The 15,247-nt window shown below is 38.5% G+C and overlaps 1 protein-coding gene across 2 annotated transcripts in view; it reads left to right on the forward strand.

Moving 5' to 3' along the window:
- LOC144059190 (nocturnin-like) overlaps window positions 1-14,396 on the forward strand; it is a 19,207-nt gene extending 4,811 nt beyond the window's left edge. Inside the window, exons 2-5 of one of the 2 annotated variants that reach the window (XR_013295594.1) lie at window positions 3,700-3,969; window positions 5,697-6,609; window positions 14,021-14,111; window positions 14,192-14,396. Coding sequence is in view for 1 of the 2 variants with exons in the window: in XM_077578126.1 (XP_077434252.1) it covers window positions 3,700-3,969; window positions 5,697-6,568 (1,142 nt within the window). In the remaining variant the exon portion in view is untranslated. Of the gene's footprint in view, window positions 1-3,699; window positions 3,970-5,696; window positions 8,441-14,020; window positions 14,112-14,191 lie in introns of those variants that run through there. The other variant, XM_077578126.1, reaches the window with a different exon arrangement.
- Window positions 14,397-15,247: the final 851 nt, after the last annotated feature.

Genomic DNA, 15,247 nt, shown 5'->3' on the forward strand with positions numbered 1-15,247 from the left:
AATAAGACATTTGCAAAATTTACTTATACTATGGAAAACAATGACAGAACCAGTGACTAAATTTGCTTCAAAAAGGTTGGTGAGTACATCAATTCCTCTCATTGATAATGTTATATTGATGTTTTGCTGGTTTTTAATCACTAAAAATACTAAAGGAACAACAATAATTGGTTAATGAACAGCAATTAGGGGGAAAAATGGTTTTGTAATGCACTTTAATGCAAAAATTATATTTTGGTCAAATTCAAAACGGCGCAAATAATGTATAAAGCAAGAAATGACCAGTTGCCAAAATATATCATGGGAATCTTCTGAAACAGAATGGGTGGGTATAATCGGATTTGAATTTTAAGAAGCAAAAAGTTCGAACAACAATGAGAAGTATGTGCATATCAAGGTGTGGTGTGACTTTGTGGAACAATTTAGAGATTGATATCAAACAAAGTAGAAATATAAATATGTTTAAAAAGAAGTATAAACGTTTGTATTTATCTGAGGGATTCTGTCTTTTGTAGTATGTTTGTGTTATTCATTTGTAATGATATAATTGGTTTATTATGTTCATGTTTTTTTTCACATGGACTTATAACAGTTGGGGTTGTATAGGCTATAAGTTGTAAAAGGGTAGTTTAAAAAGTTTATACTTCCTCCTACTCTTTTTCTGAACATGTGTAAGTGCTTTGTGTTGATGTTTTTTTTATTTTTTTTATATATACATGTTCGAAATTCATTTATATCCGATTAATCAATGGAACAGTCGATAGTGACAGCCCTACTCGCAAGTGCGCAAGCAAGGCGCATAAAAATAATGACTTAAGTGCAAATGAGAAAACAGGAATCTTAAATTCTCAACCCAAGTATACTTCCAGTCAGAGGTGCAACGATTAATCGACAACTAATCGATTATTAAATTAATCGATAATTATTTTTGATAATGGATGAATCATTTAGATATCTTTTTTTAATTTAAAATTGTCCAAATGGTTGGAATTTCAGTTCCTCAACAGTTACTTAGATGGCAGAATATGTTTCTCCAAATCCTGTATGTACGTTTCAGCATGTATGGTGCCTTCACGGCTGTGGAAGTTACCCATACCATTGGCACTAACACAGCCCCATAGCATCACAGATACTGGCTTTTGAACTTTGTGTCCATAACAGTCTGGATGGTTCTTTTCCTCTTTGGCCCAGAGGACACGACATCCCCAATTTCCAAAAAATGTGGACTCATTAGATCACAAATACTTTTCCACTTTGCATCAGTCCATCTTAGATGAGCTTGGGCCCAGAGAAGCTGGTGGTGTTTCTGTGTTTTGTTAATAAATGGCTTTTTTTTTTTGCATAGTTAGAGTTTTTAGTTGCACTTACGGATGTAGTGCCGAAATTCTATTTACTGACCTTGTTTTTCTGAAGTGTTCTTGTGGCCATGTGTTGATAGCCTTTAAACAATGATGTTGTTTTTTGATGCAGTGTTGCCTTAATTCTTTGACTGCCAGACGTTTTCAGAAACGGGATGTCGCCAGTGCCAGCGATTTAAGCATTTTGACTAATCTTTCAAGGTCCACAGAAAATGTTGTGTTTGGACTATGGAAACACACATACTACCAAATGAAAAATTTAACTCTCATCTTTCATCAGAAAAAAAGTTTGTTTCTACCTTATTCCGTTCTTCAGTAATCAATAATAGAAAATGGTTCACCGAAATGCTCTGTTTTGAAACAAAAAGCGGAGAAAAAGAGCTTTTTGTGAAACGATATTATTTCATGCACTCTAGTGAATTGTACACTTCTTTTTGTCCATGAATGATGCCACAAACACCTAAATAGTGCTTTACTTCTGTAAAACACTATCACCAACAATGAAAAAGTGTTTTTAGATTGCTAAATACGTTTATTTCCATTCAACAGTGTAACAATTTGACAAAACAATTTCGCAAACTATTTACAAATGTGTGCAACTGTGGTACTATTTACAATTATGTGGATGTTTCAAATACAGTTTTTCTTTTTGTAACACTTCCCTGTGTGCAAGGAGAGGGAGCAGGATTTGCACAACAGAGTAGTTTCACTGCGATTGTCCCTTTCGCGTGCAGACGTTACACTTTCTTGAGGGCCTTTTTTTCCGGGGAATAGCAAGTAGCAGACTGTACCCACTCCTCTGATGAATATGCATTGGACTCAGGGTACTCTTCGTCGTCCGATTGAACGTCCGCCTGTGCAGAAGTGCTCGGTTGTGCTCCGCGTTTTCCGGTGTTAGCATCGCTAGCCGGTGAACCTTTGACGCCGCCGCATCAACGCTTCCAACTTCGGCGTCAACCTCGGAGTCACCATCATCATCATTGATGATGATCATCGTCGTCATCAATGTGCTCTTTAGCGTTGGTCGATGCCTTTCGTCTTTGAAAAAAATTCCCAAGTGTGAGCTGCTTGCAACCGGTCGCCATTGTTCGCTTCCTCAGCCATCTCGCTCTGCCTCACGTCTTCTACTGCCGTGTCAATGCTTCCAACCTCGGAGTCACCATCATCATCATCGATGATGATCATCGTCATCAATGTGCTCTTTAGCGTTGGTCGATGCTTTTCGTCTTTGAAAAAAACTGCTCGAGCGTGAGCTGCTTGCAACCGGTCACCATATTCTCTTCCCTTCCCCAGCCATTGTCCCCTCTAGCTCCGCCTCACGTCTTCTACTGACGCCTACCCAATCTTGTCAAAAGAGAGTCAGAGGTGAACCCTGCCCCATCGTTGCTTCTGAATGACTGAGCAATTCAGGGAAGCTCCTTTTATACCAAATCATGACACCCACCTGTTCCCAACTAGCCTGTTCACCTGTAGGATGTTCCAAACAGATGTTTGATGAACATTCCTCAACTTTTATTCTTCTTCTATTTTGCCACTTGTCCCATCTTTTTGGAGCATGTTGTAGCCATCAAATTCTAAGTTGATGATTATTTCCTTAAAACAATAAAGTTTATCCGTTTGAATAAGGTATTGATAATAAATATCTGGTCACAGTCTCTTTAGTCAAATTTTCTGTAGTTAACTGTACATAGTGAACATTGCACTGAAGCTTGATTTGGGGGGAAATAAATAATCGCGCATCAAATTAAAATAGCATTCGCGTTCAGATAAAAATGGCAATTCAATTTTTTATCTGAAGTCATTCAGGCCTAACCTACAGCAAATGTAGTTTTTCGTAGTCCAGTGTGAAAATTGTTGTCTGTACATAAATGTAGATATGTATGCATATGCTGTGACTGAGAATCTCCTGAAAGGTAGTTCTTGTACAAGTATTTCTGCCACATATTCAAGATGACGTGTAACATTCATGAGAATAAAAATTTGATTAGTAAAAACGCTTGTTTGGAAATGTGGAGCTGTTAACAATTGATACTTGGACCTCACATACCTCCTTAATTATCATAGTGCAACTTATTGTACCGCGTGTGTGCATGTGTTTGTCAGTGTGTTGTATGCCAGTGGGAGGAAATTTGAGACTAAGAGCCTGCAAAGTCAATAATTGAATTTCAGGGTGGAGACGCACTCGAAGACTATTATTAGTTTAAATTTGCAGTTAGGGTGTAGAAAAGAAAGAATAGTGTTCAGCCTGATATCACGTGGGAATGGAGAGCCACAATCACCGATAGACTTTACAGCCGAACAACTAACAGAGGTTTTTTTTCTTTTATTTTACTTCCTTTAGTCAGTCCAATGGGCAGCAACGGCAGCAGGCTATATAGTGCGTTGGCCCAGACACTTAACAGCATCCCGTTGGACCAAACAGACGAGAATCTGGTGGAGAAAGATCTGATTGAGCTTGACCCGGAGCAGCTGCTCAGAGAATGTGAGGAGGTCCTGAGGAGGCGTCCGGCTAGGCCCCACAGAGATCTGATCTATCCTAAGGATGCTGCACCCTCCCGCCATAAGCTTGGACCCTCCATACGAATAATGCAGTGGAATATCCTTGCTCAAGGTAAACATCCCATGCTTGTCCACACCTCAGGTCTGCAGGATTTTTTTTTTGTACCTTTAACTCATTCACTCCCGGACATTTTCACTGCAGCAAACCCCTTAGCTCCCGGCTGTTTTAATGGGTTTTGACTGATTTTGCAAGGCCCACAGAATATTGGGTTCTATTGCTATAAAAACAGGGAACCTACCAAAAGAAGGATTCGTTTCTTCTTTCATCAGGGAAAAAAAGTATATTTGTATCTGTTTTCGTTTTGCAGCATTAGATTATAGATAAGTTTCATCATTATTCACACACCTGTTGAAAACATTGGCAAAAAAGCTTGTTGCAACATGGCCCTGGCTGATCTCTTATACTCTGCTGCCACCTGCTGTCCATTTTGTTGTAATAACTACCATTGCTTTAAGCGACCTCTTCATGTCAGAATCTGTATCAAAGCATTCTGTATGCTCTAGCATAAAAACAACAACATAAAAAATGTATCAATATGTTTTTGGGAGTGCAGGACAAAGTATGAAAAAAGGTATTTATATGTTTTGGGGTTTAAATGAGTTAAAGGTCCAGTGGCTTGTCACTGGGGCAGTACCCTCAAGGGTACACCTATTGCACCCTTTAAACAGGGTTAGTACCCTTTCAAATTGTAGCATTTGCAGGCAAATGTGTACCAAAGGGTACATATACTGAACAAAACTATAAATGCAACACTTGTTTTTATTCCCATTTTTCATGAGCTTGACTCAACGATTAAAACTTGTTCTACATACACAAAAGACAATTTCCATCACATATTGTTCACAAATCTTCTTAACTCTGTGTTAGTGAGTTTTTCTCCTTTGACGAGATAATCCAGGAGGCACACTATAAATCAAGTAGCAAAGTAAATATCGCTTGTTCTGTTCAATGGAGGCAGCAACACTGCCCTCTAGCGGACAGAGAAGGGACAGGCCTTTCAACCCGTGACCGTTTGAAATCTTGTGTCTTCAACTGCATTTGTCTCAACAACAAAAAAAGCGCATGCCCCACTGCCCACTGATCCACAAATGCACATTCAATCATTTACAAGCAGAATTGAATATTTACAAATGGTAAATCATGGTACATGCGTACATGACATAAAAAAACACGTGTATACTGTGGCTATATTTGTGTGAATAATTTTGAGACAAAACAACCTCCCATGCCACTTATTTGTACTTCAAATTGTCAACCCTAAGGGTAAATCACAAAAATCTGTATCTTGGAGAACAAAATTTGCTTTGCCCTGGAACAAGTGGCTTAGTCTGAGTGCGCTCCAAAGGCTACGGAAGAGGATTAAGGCTAGTGAAGAAGAAAAAAAAGGTTGGCAGAATTCTCATTTTATTCTAAGAATCACATAATTATCACTTGACGTTAATCACAGAATTCAGACTTAAAAGTGATAATTCTGACTTTATTCTCAGAATTTTTTTAAAATTTAATTTAAATTTTAAAGTCAGAATTCTGACTTTCTGACTTCCCCCCACAATTCATAGCTCTACAATACAAAGTCAGAATTCTCACTTTAAAGTCAGAATTCTGAGACTCAAGTCAAAATTCTGAAATTAAAGTCTTAATTCTCACTTTAAAATCAGAATTCTGAGAATAAAGTGAGAATCCTCTCAACCCTTTTTGTCTCTTCACTGGCCGTAATCCTCTTCTGTAAAAGGCAAACCAAGTTAGTTTATGACCATTTTTTCTCTCTTTCTTTACAGCACTTGGTGAAGGGAAGGATGGATTTATTCGTTGTCCTCTTGAGGCCCTCAACTGGAAGGAAAGGAAGTACTTGATCCTGGAGGAGATCCTTACTTACCGCCCCGACATTGTTTGTCTTCAGGAGGTTGACCATTACTACGACACTTTCCAGCCAATCATGGCCAGCTTGGGTTATCACGGCAGCTTCTTGGCAAAACCCTGGTCTCCTTGTTTGGATGTTGAGCAAAATAACGGTCCTGATGGTTGCGCACTGTTCTACCGCCGCTCACGCTTCTCCTTACAGACCACAATTCACTTGCGGCTGTCTGCAATGATGTTGCCCACCAACCAGGTAGCCATTGTACAGATACTGAACTGCCGACTAACGAGCAAACAACTTTGCGTGGCTGTCACCCATCTGAAAGCTCGAAGTGGCTGGGAGAGGCTGAGGAGCGCACAAGGCGCTGACCTACTGCAAAGCCTCCGAAGCATCACTTCCAGGAGTGTCCAGTCATCGGGCACAAATCCTCTTGTGGTGTGTGGAGATTTTAACGCAGAGCCTTCGGAGGATGTTTACCGCCGCTTCAGATCCTCCCCTCTTGGCTTGGACTCTGCTTACAAGCTGTTGAGCACTGACGGACAGACGGAGCCAGCGTACACCACCTGGAAGATCCGGCCGACCGGAGAGAGCTGCAGCACGCTTGACTATATCTGGTATACCTATAATGAATTGAGTGTGGACTGTCTGCTCGCCATTCCTACTGAAGAGCAGATTGGTCCAGACCGCCTTCCCTCCTTTCACTACCCCTCAGACCATTTATCACTGCTTTGTGACATCAGCTTCAAGGAGGCACCTTTCACAATTCCTTCACAGGAACCCCAAAACTTTTAAGACTGCTGAATAACGGTGAACACATTTGAGCAGAGCTTTGAGTAAGTGAGCAGAATCTGCTGCTTTGTGTCCAGAGGTGGCAAATCCAGGTTCAGAAAGTAAAAAGCCCGGCCACAGTTTGACTTTAGCCATCGATGCTAGCTAGCAGGTAAATGAGCACAATAGAAGCTAGCTAAGGACCTAGCTAGCTAGCTAGCTAGCTAGCTAACACCTGGGGGTAAAGCCAAACTGTGGCAGGGTTTTTACTTTCTGGACTTGGATTTGCCACCTCTGTTTGTGTCCAGTTGTAAAGAATTGTTTATGGTTGCGTAATGAAAGTGGGATTTGAGCAGAAACACAAAAATGGTAGCCATACTAGGCATCTATTACTGCCATTGTACATTTCAATTCAATTTCAATTTTGAATGCAGCGATTAAGTGTGAGTGTAATTTTGTAAGGTGTTTAAGTTAAATGAAATGTTATGATCTGGATTCCGACTGCAAAATGTCATTCTCAATGAACGTTATTGAATTTAGGTGGTGGTAAAGGTGTTGTAAAAGTAACTGCAGTTATTTATTGTTTTTCTCACAAGCTTAATCTTATTTATTTTTTTATTAATTTGTGGGAATTTTCCATAGCAACATTTTAAATACATTACATTTAAGTACTGAATACATTGCATTGTCTTTGTTGACATGAAGTAGCTAAATGTCAGGAAAACTGTTAACCTATACTTAAGAATGCAAGTACAGTGGTCTCCCGCATAAAATCAAGCAAATAAAGTGATCCTCACTTTGTTTCAGTAAAAACTCACTAGTGCAGCGGGGGTACGTCAAGGCACTCCATGGGGTACGCAGGATTTTAAGATAAATTTAAAAAGCAGCATCAATGTAAAAATCCTTTAAAAATAATTATTGCATTCATTATGTAATTATTTTAGGAAAATCTAATCTAATTTAAATAAAATGCATATTCAGTATAGGCTATCCAGTTTAATTATCCTAAAAAGACAGTCTCCTCAAACCAGAATGGTTCGACCCAAACCTGTCATATGCCATCTAGTGCTGTCACTATCGACTATTTTTAGAATCGATTAATCTATTGTTTATTAAATCGATTAATTGACTAATCAGATTCATTTTTATTTTCGCATTAAAGTCTATTAAAAAACATTCCCATTTATTTCGTACTTCGTATAGTGATTTAAAAAAAGAAAAAAAGGGGGGGGGGGTGAGGTTACCGGTTCGGTCATTGTTTTCTAAAGTACCGGTAGTAACAGATGTTTGTAAATGTCTTATTTTGATTAAACACAGAGTAAAATCAGTCTTCATTCATAAGAACTACAGAAATCTGTGAACAATTACTGATGTGCTGAAATCAGACTATTTGGACAATTTTAAATTACAATTTTAGATTACTCGATTATTAGTTGTCGATTAATTTGATAATAATAATAATAATGCATCGGATTTAATCAATTACTTGTCATTTTTTTTAATATTTGACAGCTCTAATTCCATCTAGGATCAGCTGTCAATCTTTTGAATTTTTTTTTAAGATTAATGATTTATTTTTAAGGACAGATCTTAACTTTGATCCCAAAGGAGGAGACTTAATGGTGATGATAATTTTTATGTGCACAAATTCTTTATTTGTACTTGGTTAACTATTTCCTTTTTGCAAATGTTTTTTTTAGTCTGACAGCTGCATTAAAGGTGCTACAATGCTATGTAACACGACTGCATGTTTCTCCAAGACTGGATTTCAAAAGAAGAAATGTGTAAGCGCTGATATTCAGTTGTTCACCAGAGACCAGATGCCATTGAAATTCTCACATCAGTGACACTGTACTAAAGTCACTGCATTTCCAAAAATAAAAAAAGAATAAGGTGTGCTGCTTGTTGACATAATCCCCCCATGGAACTAATGATTGTTGAGTGTGTTGGGGGGATGGTTTTGGAGTGACATACTTCCACAAACTTACTGTAGTGCGATACATCTCCTTTCCTTTGGCACCACAAAGCATACTTACCAATGAAGAAAAATTACCCAGCTTTGTATTAGATAAGAGTAAATGTCCCCAAAGCCGATGTGTGTAGCTAGGGAACAGGTGTCGGACCAACGTTTATCATCATCTTTCCACATCTCATATGGGCTTTGAATAATTTAAATTTTGTCGCCAATACATATATCATGCTTCTCTATAGCGTCCCCCCGTCCTTCAGCCGTTTAAATGCATAACTGGCGATTTCGCCCGCTAAGTTTATTGTTGTACGTTCCATCTGTACAGCGCGGCTGAGCCCACTATCATTTTCTGCCACACAGCCAGCCACGCATGCGCCAAAATTTGTCAACAAAGGATCCTCCTATTGTAATGAGACCCATAACGATGTATTGCCGTATCGATTTTTTGAGCACACCCCTAATTAAAAAGTAAGGCTGTGTCAGTCAAATGAAAACGTGAAATGCTTGTGCAACAGGAAACTGTGATGATGGCAGTTGTATAAAATGCTTGTGATACTGCATGGGACGGGGATTTGGGTGTTTCACAAAAAACAAAATCATTTCTGCAGCATTTGGTTTCAGTCTGTTCCTCTTCTAACTGATGACCTCTCCAACTTTGGAGAACATTTTTTCGGTGACTTATAATATAAAACAGTGTATAGTGTGTGAAATGAATGCCTACGATATGTGCAATTGCAAATTAATCTGGTGTAATCTAACCTAAACACTATAAAAAATGGGGAATGATATTTACTTGAAAAAAACTAGTAAAGTTTTTATTATATTACAAATTTTACAAGGAGAGTTTTGGGTTTATTTTCCAGTTTATTTGGGGAAAAAGTTTCTCAAGTGTTGAGGAACAAACTCATGACCTTCAGTTTGGTAGACAGACACTTTACAACATGAGCCATACCAGTCTTGCTCTTTGCCATTCTAATGCATTTCTGGTGTGTCGAAAATGAGACCAAAAATTGTTCCTGGAGGTACGAGGATTCCACCTGACAGCAGCAATATACTAACACACAGCTGGGGTGAGTGGCTGTCACCCAACCTGAAGGTTGTGGTTTCATTCCTCAACATTTGAGTAGTTTTTCCTTTTTTAACTCATTCACTCCCAGCCATTTTCACCAAAAACAATCCCCTTCGGTCTCTGCTGTTTTACTGGATTTTGACTACTTTTTGCAAGGCCCACAGAATATTGTGTTCTATTGCTATAAAAACATGGAACCTACCAAAAGAAGGGTTGGAGTCTCTTCTTTCATCAGGAAAAATTAATAAATTTCCATCTGTTTCCGTTTTGCAGCAATTGGCATTAGAATATAGCTAAGTTTCATCATTATTCACAAACTTGTTTAAAACACTGGGGAAAATAACTTTTTTGCAACATGGCCCTGGTTGACCTCTTTTACTCTGCTGCCACCTGCTGGCCGTTTTTTTTGTAATAACTACTCTTTCCTCAACCGTTCTTTGCAGAGGTTGCATCAAAACCTTCTGTATGCTCTAGCATAAATAAATTAAAAAAAAAAACGTCTTTGGGATACTTAAAACAGCATATCTATACCACGTCGAGTAGAAAATTGGACGTGAACGCCTCCTCATGTCGTATTTTCTACTGGACAACTGGGAATTTATTTTGATACCCGAGTTTCTGAACTGAGAGAAATTTTCAAGTTTCAACATGGCGGATTCGTGAATGGCAAGAAATCGTCGTCCGCTAGCAGGTTGTTTTAGAATCTACACAATTACGTAGCATATTCAAAGTCCTGTCCTTTACAACTCTTTGTTTTCCGTAATTGTTTGCTTTTACGAGCAAAGACGATGTCAGCTGTCATGTGTATTTTTTTGCTACAACAAAAGCACATGAACAGTACTGAGTCGTAATTAGTGTCTGAGTGGTAAAGTCCATCTTTCCCATAGCACGTAAAGGCAGGGTTATTGCCGCGAGCGCTTATGACATCACTAGATGTTCCACTAGATCGTGATTGTGATAATTCTGTCGCATGTCAAGCATCTGCTTTGAGCGCAACATTACTAGTATTCGCCCATTCCTACCCTATTGTATCTGTAGAAATTAATGGGGCCTATTGTTTCTGTAGGAATTATTATTATTATCAATGACATTTTTCGGACCCTAAACATGAACAAAAACGTGCCAAACTTTGCATGAACGTCGAGCCTGGCGAAAAATGTGATATTTTAAAGTGAAAAATGGGTCTTTAGCGCCCCCTTCTGATATTTAACGTAACCTTGTCCCGACACGTTTGGCTACGAACGGGTGGCACGTAACACCCCGAGACAAACAAATAAAAAAAGACTTATCCTAAAAAGAACAAGAAGTGAGGTATGAGTATTTGAATGTCCAATTTTCGTCCATTTTTGCACATTCACAAGTGTCGACTTTCGCCCTCTTGGCCTAGTATAGAATAGAATAGAATAGAACTTTATTTGTCTGTAAGGATAAAAACAGAAAGTCATCTTTAAAGACAGCTTTCAGACCAAAATCCAATACCCTCTCCCACACACCACAATTATAAAAAAATAAGTCAAATCTGATGCCTAAATAAAATAAATATATGAAGCTCCAAAAAGCTTCATAGAGAGCTTCAGTGGGGCATGGAGTGTGGCAATGTTTGCTCGACGCTGGACTTGAGGTGTTACAAGTCGGCATACATTGACCTCTGATTGTTAGCCTTCATTGCTTTAGGGATGTCTGGCTTTAAGCGAATGATGCCCATAGGTCAAGCAAAGCTCCAACAAGTCCTGTGCAAGGGGCAATTGTCATGTTTTGGATTTAGGATTTTTTGGGGGGTTGTTATTTTGTGTTCTCGTTTGCGTCACAGAGTTTGTCAGTCGTCCTGTTTTGTTTGCTGATCATTTTTTCACTTCTCAATTAACAAAAAAACAAAAAAATTGATGCAAAGTAACAGTCACATTTCGTGATAATGACCAAGTAATAAGTATTTTATGATATTTTTGCTGGGGTTCGTTTGGATGCAGGAATCTTTTGCCTGTTTGGCATCTTGTTGGATGTCAAGAAATGTGTTTTTGTTTATCTCATAGTATCATGTTATTTGATATTGTTTCAGTTTTTTCAACTCAAAATGGATTTGATTTAGTAATTAAATACAATCATAATATTTGAATTGACCACCAGACCACAGTCATGTGATGTGGTTAGACTTGTGTTAGGTGGTCTGGTGGATTTGTCTTGAGGGGTACGCTGTACATAGGGCAAATAAACATAATTATTGCTAGTTAATTATAAAAATTAACTAAGTTTTCAAACGACATTCATATAACAAAATACATTTCTAAACTTTTCATTTATCTCACAGTCCAGAAGCTAGGAAATTATATAGTATGTATATAAACCTTAGAGTTTAAAAGTAATATTTAAACAACAAAAATACAGTACACCCCCATTTGATTAGAAAATGGTTTGATTCACCTAAGCCCTCTGCTCTCTCCCACCCCCGCTGTTGCGACGTGTATAAGCAGAGCATGCTGATCGTCCTCTAGCGGTTCCTCCCTAGTGTGACTGTCTAGTCGAGTGAAATGGTAAGTTCCTTACTTCCACCAGCATATGTGAAAGGTTTATTACTCCACCAACACATCATTTGTCCTCTTAGTCTTTTTTTTTTTTGCGCTGTTCTAGTCATGCTACTTGGTAGGTAGGTAGTTAGCTGAAGTTTCCCCCAAAGGTAGGAAACGTTGCAGGTGGTCAAACTGAAGGCTTATGCCCATCACTGTCATTTTTGAGTGGAATGAGGGAAACAAGTGTTAATATTAATGTCTCTGTTGTGCTGCTATTGGCTATCTTAACTAATGTGTGTGACGTGCTTGCAAAATGTGTGTATCTGCAAAGAAAGAAAGTCGCCTCATGGACACAAGATTGTTTTTCAGCAAACAAAACCTCCATTTTGAAGTGCATTTTTTGTTTATATATTTGTATTAAAGACAAGATGTAAAAAAGCATAGACAATGTCAATTTGTTTTGTTAAATGTTTTATATTGTGTCTGCACTTCACCCATACACAGACTTGTACAGTACATGCAATATTATTATTTTGCAGATTCAAGCGCATTTCTTTTATTTTTTTTTGTCTTTTTTAATGTGTATGTGAATGTATATATTATTTTTATAACAAAGTACAAACAAGCAATATACAGTCAGAAAACTAACAAGTCCGAGGTCCATTTGTGTTCTCACTGTAAACTGTGGGGAGCTGGTTTACCCCAGAAACATGCATACTGTCAATGCGTATCGAGAGGCGCTGTTTTATCAAAAAAAGTACCCTTCCCCACAAATTTGAGTTAGGATATATTTATATTTTACTATTATAGTCCTTTTCTCCTTTGCATAACGTTTATTAGATTTGGTTTACTCATTGACTACCGATTCAATTTTTGGCGCGGGAAGTACCCCAATACCCCCTCCTCTTTGTAGCAACCAAGCACAGCTAAACGTTTTTATAGCACCCTTAAACCTCTGTCTCACACTTTTCCAAGTCTCTTACAAATGTTTAAAACAAGCAATGGTGGTCCAGACCTACCTGTTCGAAAGCAGCTCTCCATAACTATATGGAAAAACAGGTCTACTTCATATCAAACAACAGTCACACAGAGAAAGACATTAATACCATAATTAGCTTCTGGTGTCAAGATGATCATTTCCAAAAAAAGAAGACACTCTGCCCGGTCTTTAGATAACTCGAAAGTTTATTCAAAGATGCCATACATAAGAATTATTTGAACGTATGCCTCTTCTGTATGGGTAGAAAATAAAACAAAACACGTAACTCGACTTGAATTCTTACTTGACAAATGAATACATAATGACATGTCATGTTGTAAGCTCAACCTTTTTTTGCTACTGTGAACTTATTATTTTATTTAAAATAAAGCATTCCCAATTATATGTTTTGTTTTAATGAAGCATTCCCGATTGTATGTTTCGGTTTTGCACGCAAGGTCCTTTTGCTAAGGAGACAACTTGCTCATTCATAGTCTGAGATGAAACGGCAATTTGATCAATCTGCGGTTTACCGAACATTTGAAGTAGTATACCCTAACCCAGTGGTAGGGAACCCTGGTCCTCGAGAGCCGCTGTCCTGCCTGTTTTCCATGTCTCCCTCCATCAACATACCTGATTGATGAACAAGATCGTTATCAGACTTCTACAGAGCTTGCTGATTAGTTGACTTAGCTGTTTTTGAGGATAGAGACATGGAAAACAGGCAGTACAGTGGCTCTCGAGGACCAGGGTTCTCTATCCATGCTACCTATTGCAGTTACCTGGTTCCTTGCTGTCTGAGCATTTTTCTGGTCCTTTCCGTATGCTACAGGTTCTTAGTGATACAGATTATGTAATAGAAATCCCTGACAGGAGATGAAAATCATGTGTAATAAACATGTTAAAAGCTTCCCATCCATGCGCATGACGTTCAAACACCTAACTGGCCCTGCAGATGGCGTTCTTGCTCCAAGTTGCAGTGTCCAAGGATGATGGCCTGGAGCGCGTTCCTCCTCAATTCGAGTGACGGCCAAAGACGTTAAAAGGCAAACACTCATACATCTGGCGGTAAGCCAAAGGGAAGACCTATTGGATTTGGTTACTAATACTCCTTGTCTTTTCTCAGATTTTCCCGCACATACAAAGGTACTCAAGCACAGGGGCGTGCAGGGACCTTTGGAGGGGCATGTTCTCAAAACAAAAAAAGGGGCACATGATAACGTGCCTCCTCTATCTACCCTCTTGGAGTTCAAACCCATGTCACCATCGATCCGCCATATGTGGAGTGTTGGGGAGCTGCTTACAGTAGATAAAGAGCTCGGGAAATTGTTAAAGGGTGTGTATGTAGATATGCGCGTACGTGTGTGTGTGTGTGTGTGTGTGTGTGTGTTGGGGGGCGGGGGTGGGGGGTTGTTGTTCTTAATTGAAATAATGGCTAAACAATAAATCACACATAATGAAACTGTTTGTCTGCAATGCCAATCACCATAAAAACGTTTTGACATTTGTGTATGAAGAATCATTTATGAACAACAAATTTACATAAATAAAATAATTATGTAAAATGTACATGAAATTTACATTTTAAATAACACAATTAGGATTTTCCTATAGTGCAAGTAGCTTAAAAAATGTCTTAATTTACATTTAGCTTGATTCAGGTAAGAGTAAATGCCCTTTTATTATTTTTCTGCAGGTCTTGATGTTAATATTTTATTATTGGGACTGTACCCAACAATTAACTGCCACATCTCAGCCAGCTACATTGTTTGTTTCTGATAAAACGCTGTGATTGCTGTCGTTTCTTCTTCTTCTTTTTTTTTTGGGGGGGGGGGGGTGTTCTTCATTGTCCCACTAATTTCTGAATACACTGCTATCTGTTTCTTATTAGGACCTTACTCTGACCGCAACCCCCCCAAAACGAGCTGTTAGTTAAAATAAAAACAAACATCATGTAGCAATTTCCACATATATTTTGAAGTATATTTCGATTTAGTTATTATTGAGTACATGCTACAAGTTGGAGTCTTCAGGAAGAGTTTATTCAAATTCTGAGCGAGAGTTACAAATTCCGACATATTCTGTGTACCTTAAACGCATCAGTAGTTGGAGCAGAAGCTGTACACACTACATAAGCTCCATGCCCGCTGTCCCAATGGAAGAGGAACGTTAGTTTTACTAG

The sequence above is a fragment of the Vanacampus margaritifer genome, chromosome 10 (assembly GCF_051991255.1).
Source record: "Vanacampus margaritifer isolate UIUO_Vmar chromosome 10, RoL_Vmar_1.0, whole genome shotgun sequence".
NCBI classification, from domain to species: domain Eukaryota; kingdom Metazoa; phylum Chordata; class Actinopteri; order Syngnathiformes; family Syngnathidae; genus Vanacampus; species Vanacampus margaritifer.